This window comes from Patagioenas fasciata, chromosome 11, assembly GCF_037038585.1.
Source record: "Patagioenas fasciata isolate bPatFas1 chromosome 11, bPatFas1.hap1, whole genome shotgun sequence".
Taxonomy (NCBI): Eukaryota; Metazoa; Chordata; class Aves; order Columbiformes; family Columbidae; genus Patagioenas; species Patagioenas fasciata.
In genome coordinates, this window is record NC_092530.1 from 25086106 (window position 1) to 25101239 (window position 15134).

Here is a 15134-nt window from a genome sequence, read left to right on the forward strand (position 1 = left end):
GCCTGGCTACCTGGGGAGCGCTGCACTCGCAAGCCCACTCGCTGCAGCTCGCCGAGTCCCCCCTCGCCCTGCACCCGGCAGCGCGCTGGCACGGGCAGCGGAGCTCAGAGCAGGTTACAGAGGGATTATAAAGAAGTATAAATTAAGCATCTCAGATAGAAATGCTGGCAGCCCCAGGCTGAAAGCATTGTGCTCAAAGGCTCCCCATTCTCCTTTGTTGTTATCTCTTTTTAATGGTTTTTGCCTTTATCCGGCATCAGCTCAAGAGCTTTACTGAGCTTCAGAGCATGGAAAGGGCTCCCAGAAAAGGCAGGGGTGGAGGGAGACCCAGTGATGCTGTGTTTGTCACCTCCCGTAAGCAGTTTCCTCTATAGCTCTGGTCATGGCTGGTGACTGGACCACACTGGGAGGTGCTGGGTGAGTTCATTGGGTTAGACCCACACTCCCTCTCCACCCTGGGGACTGTCACACAGCTGTCTGGGCTGGGGTTGTTGCTGTCACTTCTATGGTCCTGCCTCCTCCATTGGCACCTCTCCCCCAGGCCCCTGCTCTGCTCTGGGATGGAGACAGCAGTCCTGAAAACCTCCAGCAAGTCATCAGCTGAGCAAATTGCTCTCTGTAAATCCAGACTGAAAGTCCTGGGGTTTGTGAGGGCCCAAAGGAAAGTACTTGATTGGATTTTCAAGCCTCTTTCTGTGGTGCCGGGAGTGAGGGGCTGACAGCCTCCCTGAATCTTCCTCGTGGCCGCATGGGAGAGGATGCAGACTGTGCCCTCTCGTAATGGGATGTAAAGGATCTGTAACTCTCCTCATTTATTTAACTCCCTTCTGGACTTTGTATGCAGCAATAAATTTCTTCTCCTGCAAATCTTTCAGAGCAAGGCGGCTACATGATCCCTCTCCTGGCGGCTGGGCAGCCGTGCTCCTGCTGCCTTGCTGATGGAGAGGAGCTGCCGTGCAGCAGCTACAGCCTGTCCCCAAGGAGCACAAGGCTCTGGGGACACACTGTGTGCATTTGGGCTCTCGCAGGAAAGGCTCCGTTTGGGTTCAAGCTACCCATGCCAGCGTGAGAGGGGTGGGAGCACCAGGGGCTGGCGCCAATTGCCATGTGTAAGCCCCCTCCTCCCCATGGGGCTGAGAGTTTTTGTCTCCAGTACCACCAGAAAGCAAAGTTAATACAACACAAGGGTGTCCGGGGTTAAAATCAGGGAACGCAGGAGCTGAGTGGTTCAATCAGCAGCAGTAACTGAGCAGCAGAGGCTGTGCTGGGGAACTGGTGTCACTCCAAGCCCCCATCACGCAGCTGAAGTGTCACGCAAACAAGCGAGAAGAGTGCTGTGATTTTTGTTCCATCACTCCTTATCTGTGATTAATCCTCTTATGTGTTCATCTCATTTTAGCCCGGTGTTGACTGTCTGTTTACTGTATTCCTATAGTCCTCACAGAAATAAAAATCCCTCCGAGTCCGTAACGTCTTCCCCAGCCCTGGCTGGGCGAGGGGGCTCCTGCCTGCTGACACCACTGGAGCACCGCGGAGGGCAGGACCAAGGTAACGTGCCTGTAGCCACCGCAGCAGATGGTAGCAGAGGAGGGGCTGCAAACCAGTTTCTCCCAGGCCCTAAATTAGTGCCACTTGGGCATCCCTGAAGGGAAAGAAAAATACCCTAAAAAAATTTGTCCCATGGTGTGGCTTTGCAGCCCATGCTCAGGGCACATGCTCAACACACTAGAGAGGAGACAGGCTTTCCTCTCGCCATCCCCCTGTTATTGCGTGCAGATTTGTTAGAGCCCTGCGAGGGAAGCCCTGCCTGTCCTGAGTCCCTCTCCTCTGCTGGGGCTCTGCAGCTCAGCTCGGTTTTGCCAGCAGCAGCTCCCCTGCCTGCTGCTGGCTGAGGCAGCAGCACGAGCCTTCAGGGCTTGACCCTCTTGCTACAGGATTTTTGCTTTGATCCTCTGCTCAGCGAGGTGCTTCTCCAGCTGGGGAGAACAAAATTCCTTTAAACAGCCAAAAATCATAGGGAAAATTGGAGGGGAGAATCGTGGGAGCCTCCAGGTAAAAACAGTTCACATTTATAGGAGAACAGTGTCCATAGCAGCAGGGAAAGCTGCACAAATGAGGCAGCCGGCCGTCTTTGAGGGGCATTCAGACAGGTTGCACAGCACCCTGGCCTGTCCCTAATTCATATGGGCATGGCCAGGCTGTGTGTGCAGATACCCTGGAGATCTTCATCAGGGGCCTGGAGCACAAGTGTGATGGGAGCAGCTGAGGGAACTGGGGCTGTTCAGCCCGGAGAACAGGAGGCTGAGGGGAGACCTTATCACTGTCTACAACTGCCTGAAGAAGGCTGGAGCATGGAGGGTGTTGGTCTCTTCTCTCAAGTAGCAAGTGACAGAACAAGAGGAAATGGCCTCAAGTTGCACCAGGAGAGCTTTAGATTGGTTATTAGGAAAAAATTATTCACGGAAAGGGCTGTCAGGCATTGGAACAGGCTGCTCAGTGGAGTCACCATTCGTGGACAGGTTTAAAAGGCATTTAGACGAGGTTCTCAGGGACATGGTTTAGTGCTAGAGATAATCAGGTTATGGTTGGACTCGATGATCCTAAGGGTCTTTTCCAACCGAAACGATTCTGTGATTCTATCTCACGCTCGGCGTCCTTCACTCCGCAGGTACCCGATGCCCGGCGGCACCGCTGCCCAGCGCCTGCCCGGGGGCGCTGCCGACTCCTGAGCGCAGCCAGCGGCGCGCTGGGGCTCGTGCGAGCCGCGTCCCGCTCTGCCACGCTCACACGCGCCTCGGGGAGCCCACGCCGGTGGCCTGACACGTGCAGGTGGGTACGCACCCCATCGCTGTGCCCGAAAGGTGGGCTCAGGTCCTCTCTCCTGCTGCATATTGAGGGAGAAGGCTCATCCCCATCAGGTTCTTATCAGTGTAAATTCTCCCAGGTTTTGGCAAGCTATAGCATGGGAATTGTGGAGGCCTCTGGCTTTTAGCTGGAAATTGCTTTTCAAACACAGTTGAATTTACAGGCTCCCCAGCATCCGGTGGCAGTGAGCTCCAGGAATTAATTGGCTTTTGGGTAGCAAAGCCCTGCCTTTTCCATGTGTTAAACCTCCTTCCACTGATGCCCTCCAGTTTTCACATGGTGCCAGCTCCCTGCCCCATATCAAGCTGGGGCCCCATCATGGTCCCTCTTCCTCTTCTCCTTTCCAGGCTGGAGAGTCCAAGTCTTAGATGGGGAAGACAATGTTTGTGTTTGCATGTGGGAAGTGCAATCCAGGCTGGGCTTCAGATTCTTGGCGGTGCTTCTGGCCATGTCTCACAGGACTTGTTTCAGGACAAGTATCTCTCTGCACAGAGGCTGTTTCATCTGTTGACCTGAGTGTGTCTGAAGGTTGGGGTGCAGGATGATGGTTAGTTATGCTTACACTGTATTTTATGTTAATAAGCAGTAATACTTAGGGAATGGACCCTCTCACCCTCCAAGATGCAGCTCTGAGTGCCAGGTTGGGCCGGCGCCACCCCCAGTGCGGGGCTGAGCCCCTCTCCATCTCTCTCTGCCAACCCCTGGGGTATCACAGGTCCTGGGATTTCCACCTGGCCTGTATCCCTCCCTGCCCGTCTGCCTGTTTATCTCTAGCTGAGATGCCAGGACCATTTAAAAACCTTCAGGCTGAGCAGCAGAGAGCCGCGGCTGCTGCCCGGAGCCAGGCTGCGGCTGCTGCTTCATTATTTACAGCTGCCTTTAGCCGCTCGCTGGCTTCTCCAGCACCTCAGCTCTGGCTGTGCTGGGGGACTCTGCTCGCCATCTGTTTGTTCCTGTGCTGAAAGCCCAGAGTATTTTTGTCCTCCAACAGTTGCCATCTGGCACCCGACCTCTGTACCGGCAGCGTACCTGGTGTACCCGCCAGCTCAGGACAGACCCAGCGCCAACGGTAAAGATAACCCTTGCTGACCCTCTTGAAGAGCTCTACTGATTTTAAATTGCTTCCTAATATTGACAGCGAATCTGAGCTGGAGCACAGGGGGTGAAGTCCTGAGCCATATGGCAGAGCTGTACACAGGCTGCAGTTCTCCAGGCTGAGTCCATGAAGGACTTTGGCTGTGAAGGCCTGGGTCATTCTGCTGCCTTTAATGCTGGTCTCAGCCAGGCTGGCACCCCTCAATCCAGCCCTCCTCACTCAGCCAGCCGTTAACTGCTGCCAAAGCCATTGCCAGGCCATCAAACACCATCTCCGTGTGCTGTGTGCTTCTGAGCAGCTTGGCGGTGGTCTGGAAGCACAGCATCTGTTTGTCTTTGCCGGGGATGACCGACATGTTAATGTGGTCCAAACGGCACCTTCCAAGGTGACCAGATGCTTGCTGGGTGCACATGTACAGGGCTGATGGAGCAGAGATGCATGTTTGCGGTGGGTCCCGTGCTGGCCAGCCCTGCCTGCTCTGCTCTTGTCCCCACCGTTGGTCCCTCATGCCCTGGCAGCCCTGCAGGCTCTGTCTGAGATGGAGACCGGTGTGTGAGGCTGAAGCTGCCATATGCTCCCCATAAAAACACTTCTTGGCCCATTCCCCAGCGTTTCCTGCCACTGCCACACGTGCTCAGGATCCCACACGCCTCACAAGCCGTTAACCAACTGCAGCCTGGCAGATGGAGGAGCTGGGCTCGGTTTTGCAGCAGGAGGGACAGGAATCCACAGGCTCTGTTTGTTCTCGGGATGTTCACGGCAGCAGGAGAATGCGGAGAAGAGCTGGCACCCATCACTGCAGCACCATCTGTGCAAAATGCACCCCTACAAAAGGCTCAAGACCCTTCCATAACCATTCCCAGTCCTGGGGCTCAGCTGTAAACCTTTAGCTGCAGAAAGTGTTTTCACCTGGTGCCATCCTGTTTAAAGGTGGTTGGTAATAGTGTGAATGTCCTGGGTAGGTAGAGACCATTGCTCCTCTCAGGTGGGTGGTACTGGTTTGTTCTGGTGGCTTTTTGCACTAGCAGAGGTGGCCAGTCAGCACTAAAAGCGAAGGGAGAAAACCAGTCCTCAGAGGGAGCAGAGATTTATTGTGATAGGAAATTAAAACTGTACATGTCAGTTTTGGGAGTAACTCTTGCTCTGCCTTTATCTGTCTGTGGGGGAATGAGGGCTCTGGATTCAGCTCTGCTCTGTAGCACAGGGGCCTGAAGGTGCTCAGGAAGCCAAAAGCACATTCCTTGGTGGCATATCATGGCAGGGAGTGACCAGGCGGAGCTGATGTCTCTCTTATCTTGGGTGGCAGAGCATGACTGTATTGGTGTCGGAGCTCTGAGCACAGAAGATAAGTGCCCAAGCCCCAGGAGAAGGAATATCTTCATATTGTGTCGGTCAAGACACCGTAAAGAGCTGGGTGAGGAGCAGACATCCTCCCACGCAGGAGCTCATCCATGGTGGGCTCCTGCTGCTCACAGGTGACATGATGCAGCCTCTCAGGCTGGGGGTGGTAGCACACAGGGACACAGGCAGAGTGGGGACACAGGCATGAACAGCCCTCTGGTTGCTGCAGTGGGATGGTGTGGGCACTGAGCTGGGATGGTCCTGGGTTTGGCTGCTGCTGATGGGGCAGAGCTGCTGAGCTCCAGGTGTTGTTTTATAGCCCCACTTCCCTGCTGCCAGAGCAAGGCCAAGAGATTTGCAGCCCAGCACACTTCTCTGCCCAGGAATTAGAAGAAGAAACACAAAATCCAGGCTTCAGGGGAGCGATGGCTCCTGGGGTACAGCCAAGCTGTAATTAGCAGTGTTAGGGAAAACATTACCTGCTGCTGGTTTTCTCCGACCTCTTGCTCTGGTCCAGGGCAAGCACATGTGGTGCCCCAAGCCCAGCGTGGGAGATCTGCCACGAGCAGGATGTTCAGAGCTGCAGCCCTGGGGAGGTCATGTCATACCTGCTGCTGAGCACATCACTGCTTCTCCGGGAATGGATGAGTCCCGCTTACGAGGATACTGGTTCTCTTTTATTTAATTTCCTGGGAATGCTTCTTGAGCATCCGAGTCTTATCAGGAGAGGAGAACCTTAAGAACCTGGTAAAGGAGTTCTATTGTCAGTATCCACCTCTTCCTTGTAACGCTGGACGGTGGTCTGCTCGTGGCTGAAATGAGGTGTGCTTTCTTTTTCTTTTGTCCATTTAAGCTGCAAAGATTTCCGTGCTATGCTTTCCTGATGGTAATTTAGCAGCATGAGAGGCTGCTGTTCTTGGGTGGTTATCAGAGGGTTGTGGCTTGGCCATAGACTCATGGAGAGGTGTAGGGGTGAGACCCACTCCCAGATTGCATACAAAAGGACAGATCTGGGGGTCACAACAGCATTAACTGGGCAACTGTAGTCCAGGACTCATCATCCATTTGACTGCGACTTGGTGAGCAAACCCCTGCCTCCGTTTCCCTGGAGCAATTGTGCTGAGCTCAATCACATCTCTGAAGCATCCCAGAGCTTTAAGCCATGCAGTTCATCCTCACATTCACGTGCTGCAGGTGCTTGTTGGATAGAGGGACTGGAGTTGCTGTGGGCAGCAAGGGGGGGGGCCAAAAAGTGGGGAGGGTCTCCCCTGGAAAGCCAACAGCTCAGTGGCTCTGCTGTCTCTTGGCAGCCAGCTCCATCTCTGCAAACAGTAGGCGTTCTCCCCAGGCACACCAGGCGTGTAGAGACACAGCGCTACATTCAGTCCCCTTTTCAGCCACAGGCAATGGCTGTGGATAATGTTCATGTGAGAAAATTGGGTTGAATTGTGTGATTTTTGTTGTCGCTGTTGTTCTTTTAAATGCTCATGGGAGTAGCAGAGCAGCTAATGAGGCGGCGTGTAGCCAGTCGCAGGGGAGACGGTCTCGCCTGCGCTTCCCTGCAGCTGCGCTCTCCTGGCGATGGAGCCGGTGCTGCACCCCACCAGGACCGCTGACGTGTGTGGGACCCCCCTGTCCCCCAGGGGATGCCTTCACCCTTCTGCTTCTCAGCAGTTCCCTTCCCCAGGTCTTGTTTTGCTTCTCCAGCCATGTGCTGCTGAATGAGGGAGGGGAAAGCCACGGGTAGCCACAGGGATGGGGCAGGGTGGACCTGGCAGTGGTGGCATCCCATCCTAACAGAGCGCAGGTCACCCACAGCCAGCCCTGCATCCCTGTTGCTGAACGGAGGCGTCCAGTGCTCAGAGTCCTCCTGATTCCTGTAGGAGACAAGGCAGCGAGGGCAGGGCCAGACCCTGCACCCTTGGAGGATGTCAGGATGGGTCACCTGCGGATCAGGGCTGGCTTTCCTGGCAGCAAGGTGCTCAAACCCAAAGCTGCACGTGTGCTGGTGAGGAGCTGCAAGAAGCTCCTGTCCTCTTTCAGCCCCATGTGCCATCCCTCTTCGCTCTGCAGCGGTGACAACATGCGGCGCGGGGAGCGGGCGGGGGGTGTCAGAAATGCAGACAGAGCGCATTAGACCGATGATGCATCAAATCCTTAACTGATAAGAGACGGGCAATTGATGTGTTGCCAAAAAGTTGGGAAGGATCTCTTTTAAGCAGGCTAAATAGTCTGGACAGGAACAGGCAATGAGCAGCACAGAAACAACAGCACGTTCATTTCTTTGGTGTTTTTTTTCTGTTTGTGGCCATGCACGTTGCCATCTGTCCGTGCTGCACTCTGACGCCATCCCAATGGTGCTGGGCGTGCTCCCCGGCTGGCAGCCCTGCCGAGCAGCCCGCAGCCATGGCTGGTGTCGCTCTGGGGTGACCAGGGCAGGTTTGACATGACCTTGCCCTGGGGTGGGACTTCCCGCCTCTGGCTGTCACTGCTTTGAAGAGTCCCGTGGCCAGCAGTGGAGACTCAGCTGTAGTGCCAGCAGCCATGGCCAGGCCTGCCTTAATCCCAGGTTTTAGACCAGCTGAACTTGTTTCCACTTATCTCTGATATTGTGCAATGTATTACATGACATGAAAAAGCCAACCCTTGAGTTTCCTCTTGAACCTCTGCAGAGAGATGGCTCTCCAGCCATGCCAGGGCTGCCATCTCCTCTGAACCTCGTGGCAGTGGCATCCCTTGGGTAATGGCCAGAGACACACCACCTGGACTTTATCTCGCCCAGGTCTCCCATCTAATTGAGGTGCTGGGAGAGAATGGCACGATTTACCTATGGGGGCTATCTCTCTGAGCTTCTGGGGCTCTGGCAAGGACAGGCACTGAGCAGCACCACTCTGCAAGGGAGGATGGTTTGGGGCTGTGGGTGTCCCAGCAGCGATGCAGGTGGAGTGGGGCTGCCCTCCAGGCCACAGAATTACAGAATAGTTGGGGTTGGAAGGGACTTCTAAAGATCATCCAGTCCAACCCACCTACAGGTTCACCCAGAGCAGATCACACAGGAATGTGTCCAGGCAGGTTTTGGGTATCTCCAGAGAAGGAGACTCCACCACCTCTCTGGCAGCCTGTTCCAGTGCTCTGGCACCCTCAGAGTAAAGAAGTTTCTCATATTCAGAGAATATGTTTCAATCTGTACCCATTGCCCCTCATCCTATCATTGGGCACCACTGAAAAGAGTCTGGTCCATCCTCTTGACGCCCACCCTCGAGATATTTATAAGCACATCTAAGATCCCCATGGGAGGCATAAGGTCACAGAGGGCTTAGGGCAAGCGGGGAGGGCTGCCGTGGTGGGTGCATCACAGCCTGCCCCTCCGCTCCGCAGCGCAGCCATGTGATGCCGGAGGAGCGCAGCGGCGATGATATGGAATGTGGGCAGCTGCCTTCGGACACGCTCCGACAGGTGACGGTCCAGCGCCACCCCTGCTACGGATTCGGCTTCGTGGCCGGCAGTGAGAGGCCAGTGGTGGTGCGCTCGGTGGCAGCAGGTAGGGCAGGTGGTGGGGGGTCCCTGGACACGACCACAGGGTGCCAGGAAGCACAGCGGCACCTTCCCCTGGTGGGACCCATCCCTGGGCTCCTGTCCTCTCCTGTCCCCTCCGGTGGGTCTGCAGGGCACCCTCCACAGCCACATACACAGGCAAGCACTTTGGGGGTGCTCGGGACCCTCCTGCTTCCCCTCCACTCCACAGACCTGAGGTGCCTGGGCTGGCCCTGACCCTCTGTCCTGGCAGGTGGCCCCTCTGAGGATAAACTCCTGCCAGGAGACCAGATCTTGGCCATCAATGATGAGGATGTGAGTGAAGCCCCCAGAGAGAGATTCATCGAGCTCATCAGGTGAGGACAACACTCGTCCCTCATCACCTCTTGGGGGCAGGGGGGTCATGCCAGGCTCCCCTATGCCCCAATGAGAGCCTTTTGGTGTTGATGAAGATCCCTCAGGCTCCACTGTCACCAGTGGTCACTGGTGGTATGGTGAAGCCTCAACCTGAGCAGGAGTGCCTTGGAGCAAGTGCCATACCTGTTCCTGGCTGGCCAAGGGGTGGGCAGCACTGGGAGAGCACCCACAGCTATATTACCAACCACCCCAAGGAGGCCACCAAGGTCCCAGCCACCATCAGGCTGGGGAGGGTGGGGTGCACTCTCTCAATAGCCAAACGCAAACGCACGTGTTGAGGTGCACCACCATGCAGTCCTGTCCACCTGAATTTCTCCTTTCTGTCACAGGAAGGCCAAGGACTTCATCATCCTCACCGTCCTACACACCCACCAGGTGAGACCAGCGGGGCCATGGCCACCCCTGCAGGAACCAGGATGAGGGTTAAGAGCACTTTGGGAGACTGAGGTGTGGCCCTGGGGGACCACTCAGGCAGCTCAACTGAGGTGGTGCTGGTGTCCCACCACCCCAAGGCTCTTCCAAGCTGTTGAGAGCTGCCACAGCCCTGCAGGGTCAGTGTGGGCACACAGCCATCTCCATGTCCTTGTCACAACCTTCACACAGGAGGGAGGAAGGGAGGAAAAATATCCCCAGACCCTACGGTTTGCTGAGGGTGTGTCTGATTAAACGCCCCATCATGCCAGAGGTGGCAGAGAGGGACATGCTGTTGCTGTCCTGGGACGCTTGGCTAGGGAGTCCCTGGGGGGATGGAGTGCCAGGAGTGCCCCAACCAGCGCAGCTGGAGGTGGTGCTGGCACCAGGGGTTGACGGTGCACTGGGGCTTGGTGACGGTGCACTAAGTCTTGGCACCTGTGGCACTGGAGCAGACTGAACCGTCAATGCCAGGCACAGCATCATTTCTGCTTTACTGAACCTTTTGATGTTGGTGAAGGAGATAAGTGTGAGAGCTCCCCTGTGCTCCCCTCCTCTCTGGGAAGGAGGTGCCACCACCTAGCACTGCTCTATCACACTTAGGGTGTTGCTGTGACTTCAGGAGCTGCTGCTCATCATTCTGGCCGTGCCTTCAACACTGTATAACCACAACAAAGTGGACTCACTTTCCAACACCCCATTTCATGGTTTGCTGCCCGCTCCCCATCATCCTGCTGGCTTTGGAGAAGCTTTCTCTGGGCCCTGTGTCTGGCTTTCCCTGTGCCATGGCTGCGGGGGCAGGCAGGTGATTTACCCAGTGCTCTCTTTCCAGTCTCCCAAATCTGCTTTCATCAGCGCAGCCAAGAAGGCGAAGCTCAGGTCCAACCCAGTGAAGGTCCGATTTTCAGAGCAGGTGACAGTCGGCGAGACGGACCCAGTAAGTCCTGCCCTGCCTTCCTCTGTGATTCACCCCCTTGAGGCATCCCCGGGGCTGTGGGGTGGGAGGTGACCAGGGGCTGAAGGGCTCCTCTACCCTGATTTGGGGTCCACAGTGGGGAGCAGCCCCCTGGCCCAGAGCACCCCATAAGGCAGATGCCCCTGGGTCAGTGCTGGGGGGACATGCCATGGTCCTCCCATGTCCTTCTGTGTGGATGGGGCCCCAGAAACTGTCCTTGGAGACTGATCCCACCCGAGTCCCGTGGGTACCCAAGGTTGACACCCAGGCAGTGCCAGTGCCTGCCCTAAGGAAGGGCTGTGGGCTCCAAGCCGGTGCCAAAGACTTCTCAGGAGCACCTGTGCATGGGGCAGGGTGACCAGAGCACTGCTGTGTGGCAGTGGAAGCTGTTTTGCTGCAGTAACTTTCCAGCCCAGTGCTATTATCTCTTAATTCCAGAAAGGTTTTATTAAGCAGCGTTAAAAAAAAAAAAAAAAAAAAAGTAAAATAAGGCCTATAAAGTGCTTTTAGCAAATTCTATTTTTAAGCAAAATCAATTAAGTAATTATCTGATCGAAACGCTTCTTGCTAAATAAAATCAGCCTTCACCCAACTTCTTGCATGGGGCATGTGAAGGTTGAGGTGAGCTTGGGTTATGGGTTAGGAAAGGGGCATCGGCTCTGAGCCACCCCGGCCATGGCGTCCCCTCTGGAACACCCGCTGGGCAGCAGGACAGGCTGCCAGGCACGGGCACGGCTCTGGGACGTGCTGGATGGAGTGGGATGTTCCGTTCCAGCTGCTGGGGGCTGGGGAGGTGAATCTGTCAGGAGCTCTGAACCGCTCCATCTCTGCGCTTCTCGATGGCTCAGCAGAAACGCTGGATTTTCAGGGGAGATATTCCTCTTAGCGTATAAGCCCTGAGAGGTGGAAGATACCGTAACTGCTCCATCACTGACACTCATTCTCTCTCTCCACCCTCCCTCCGTCTCTCCGTGCCCCTCATCCTCCTCGCTTCCCCTGTTGCTGGCCCCATGTGCCAGGACATGTTGAAGAAAGAAGCTCTCCTCCTCATTCCCAATGTGCTGAAGGTTTTCCTGGAGAACGGGCAGATCAAATCCTTCACGTTCGACGGCCGAACCACTGTGAAGGTGAGCCCCTCCGCAACCCCCACGGCACCATGACGGTTCTCGCCTCCCACCTACCCGCTCCATTTTTCCTTGTCTCCTGCTTCCTTGCACAAACGCCGCAGCAGCACTGGCTGGCTGCAAACTGCCACCGCATGATGGATATCCCCTTTGCCTTCCCGCGACACACTTTGCAGCTGGTAGGGGTGGGTTTTTGCCGTCTTTCTCCCACTCTGAACTTTTCTCCTTGCCGTGAGCCTGACCTCCAGGCAGAATGGATGCTCCTGCCAGGGGCCAGCTCCCTGCAGCCCCCTCTGAACACCGCAGTGTTACCCAGGTGCTAGGGGTCTGGCTGCCCGTCCCCTCCTGCTGGGAGGTCACTTCACCCGGTCACTTCAACCCACGGCCCCTCTCAGTGCTGTGAGGCCTCATCCTGTGCTGGTGCCAGAGGAGTGGGGTCTCAGGGGGTGCCAGCTCCCACCCTGGGAGGGAGCCAGTGCGTCTCACCCAAGCCTGTCCATGGCATTTGCAGGACGTGATGGTGACGTTGCAGGACCGCCTGTCCCTGAGGCACATCGAGCACTTTGCCCTCGTCCTGGAGTATTCCAGCCCGGAGCAGAGCCACCGGTTCCTGCTGCTCCAGGACAAGCAGCCGCTGGCCCACGTAAGCTGCTGGGTGCGGGAGGGCACTGGGATGGCCACCGCCAGTGGCTGGGGCACAAGGAGGCTCTTCTGCCACCAGTGTGGGGCTGGGCTGGGGTTGTGCCGTGGTGTGGCGTGGCCTCTCCTTGCTTCTGGCATGGTCTCCAGGTTCAGGGGTGCAAAGGGTGGCCAAAGAGGGAGATGAGCAGGGTTGTACCCATCCCTCCCTGACAGCACTGTGAAGATGCTCTGTGCTCCAGCCTGGGCAGCTGCAGGCAGCGTTCCCAAACATCCTTGGCCTTTCCTGGAGAGCCAGGGAGCTGGCCCTGTGTGGAAACAGGGATAAAACAGGGATCGTAGAGGAAGCATTAGCCTTGGTGGCATAAACCCCTGCAGCACCAGGCAAAGCTGAGGAAGGCTGGGCTGTTCCCAGGATGAAAGGATCGGGTGGTGTATGGAGGAGAGAAATCAAATCCCAGCCCAGGGGAGAAAAGAGGGGGTCTCCTGCCCTGCAGGCAATCATATGCAGCTCCTGGGCTCACTGCTCCCCTCTGGTCCTGCCATAGGTTGTGCAGAGGACACACTACCATGGCATGAGATGCCTCTTTCGTGTGAGCTTCTTCCCCAAGGACCCAGTGGAGCTGCTGCGCCGGGATCCCGCAGCGTTCGAGTACCTGTACATCCAGGTAGGGGACTCACCCCTAGGAACTGGGAGCTGATGGTGTTCATGGCCCACAATGGGCCCCCCATGCTGGGCCCTGTGGACGCACACCTCAGTGGGGGCCCTGTTCCCGTGGCTGCCTGAGGACACCTCTCCTCCCTTCTGCAGAGCCGCAACGATGTGATCAGAGAGCGCTTTGGCACGGACCCCAAGCCAGAGATGCTGCTGGGACTGGCTGCCCTCCACATCTACATCACTGTCTCAGCCACCCGCCCCAGCCAGAAGGTCTCCCTCAAGAACGTGGAGTGAGTCATCCCTCTCCCCATGCTGCTGTGCTGTCCTCCTCTGTGTCCCCTCCCTGCGCTCCTGCTCACAGCCCCTGCGTAACTGGGCTGCTCCCAGTACTGTTTCAGGATGCTGAGCATGAGATGCCCTGGGACCTCCCTTGGAGCTGGCTGGTGGCTCATGGGTTTGGCAGCAGTGACACACAGCCCCTGGCCCTGCTACAGGGCTGTGCAAGACCCCTGCACACGACATCCAGACACTTGCGGAGCCTTGCCAGGGCTGGCGAGGATATTTGCTGCAAGCCCAGGATCATTTCCATGGGAACCCGGGCTGATTTTCCTCCTGGCATCCAAGGCGAGAAGGCGGCACTGTGGCTGTGTAATCTCAGCCCGTCCCCAAGCCGCGCAGCTCTGGGTCAGCCCTCCTGCGGCTCTTAAATCCATACGGAGTCCATCTGTGCAGGCTGGCCTTGCCAGAAGGGTGGAGATGGCACCCCAGGAGGACCCCAAAAGAAGTTTGGTGGTTTGCCCAGCATCCTTTAACCTTACACGAAGGCAAGCGGCAGCTGGGCTCAGCTGCAGAGCCAGGCACTGTTGCGTTCCCCAGCCCGGTGCTGGTGGCTGTGACACCAACGGGGGTCCCATCCCCTTGGGGACCCAGGCTGGGGGCTGCCGCTGCTCCTGCTGTGCCACCAAGGCGGTGCTGGTGCGGCTCTGGCTCCCTCTGATGGCAAGAGGACACTCCCGGGCAGCATCCCTGGTTTCTGGTCCTCTCCTCCCATCGGCGGGGCCTCTGGCCTGGGGCTCAGACAGGCTTCCCCCCTCCCCGTAGGAAGGAATGGGGCCTGGAGCCCTTCCTGCCCCCGTCGCTCCTGCAGCTCGTCAAAGAGAAGAGCCTTCGGAAATCCCTCTCGCTGCAGCTCAAAGCCCACCAGAACCAGCCCGGCGGCACCAAGGTGAGCCCAACCTGCACAGCCACAGCTCAGGGCTGGTGGGGTGGCAGCGTGCTCCCTGCCCCGGCTGTCCTGTCGTCCCCAGCTGCTCAGGGAGTCCTGTTACTGATGCTTAAGTCCCCTTGGATGGGAGATAAATCCCGGAGTGACAGCCAGGCAGCTGCTCTCTCTCCTGAATCCACTTCTGAGAGCTGATCTGGATTTTGGGGACTGCAGTGATGATCAGTGGGGTGAGATCAGCCGAGAGCCAGCTCTTGGCTTGGCTGAAGCGGCACACATCAGTTAAGCCTGTGTTTATCATTATCTCTGCTTCTGGGCTTGGAAAGCTCTGGAGGAGGCTGCTGAGCAATCAGAGCTCCCCAAGGCCAGGGGGAGGTTTATATATCCCCTGGAGGGTTAAACATCTCTGGGGGGATTATGCATCCTCTGGTAGGGTTATACATCAAGCAGATGGGTTTCTCTGTCTGTACATCTGCTTTGAGTCACCTCCTAGCATCTGCCCAGGACAGCAGAGGAGCAGAGATGCCCTCCATTCCATGTCAAGCCCCCGGGCTCACTGCCAGCACAGCCCATGCTCCAAGCTGCTCGCCAACACACTGCATACCCTTACTTGGGAGCTCCCGAGTTTGTGCCGTCCTCTGGTGTTTATCCCCCGTTGTGCTGGTGGTGATCACCCATGTGATGTATTTTGTCAGGTCTCCACGGCCCAGGCAAAGCTGCAATACCTGAGGATCCTGAACGAGCTGCCCACCTTTGCTGGGGTCCTCTTCAACACAGTGGGACTGGTACAGTAATTCAGGGTGGGCTGGGAGGTGCTTGGTGGTGGTCCTGAGCATGTGCTGGAGCGGGAGAGCCAAGGGAGATGTGGCTCC

General features: G+C 56.8%; 1 protein-coding gene across 2 annotated transcripts in view; it reads left to right on the forward strand.

Moving 5' to 3' along the window:
- Positions 1-15134, forward strand: part of FRMPD3 (FERM and PDZ domain containing 3) — a 58630-nt gene that overhangs the window by 20385 nt on the left and 23111 nt on the right. The window contains exons 2-13 of one of the 2 annotated variants that reach the window (XM_065846810.2): positions 1436-1548; positions 2669-2829; positions 8681-8843; positions 9090-9192; positions 9583-9628; positions 10497-10601; positions 11639-11746; positions 12255-12386; positions 12931-13050; positions 13194-13330; positions 14142-14265; positions 14958-15047. In XM_065846810.2, coding sequence (XP_065702882.1) covers positions 8693-8843; positions 9090-9192; positions 9583-9628; positions 10497-10601; positions 11639-11746; positions 12255-12386; positions 12931-13050; positions 13194-13330; positions 14142-14265; positions 14958-15047 — 1116 coding nt within the window. In that variant the 5' untranslated portion in view covers positions 1436-1548; positions 2669-2829; positions 8681-8692. The remainder of the gene's footprint in view (positions 1-1435; positions 1549-2668; positions 2830-8680; positions 8844-9089; positions 9193-9582; positions 9629-10496; positions 10602-11638; positions 11747-12254; positions 12387-12930; positions 13051-13193; positions 13331-14141; positions 14266-14957; positions 15048-15134) is intronic. The other variant, XM_065846811.2, reaches the window with a different exon arrangement.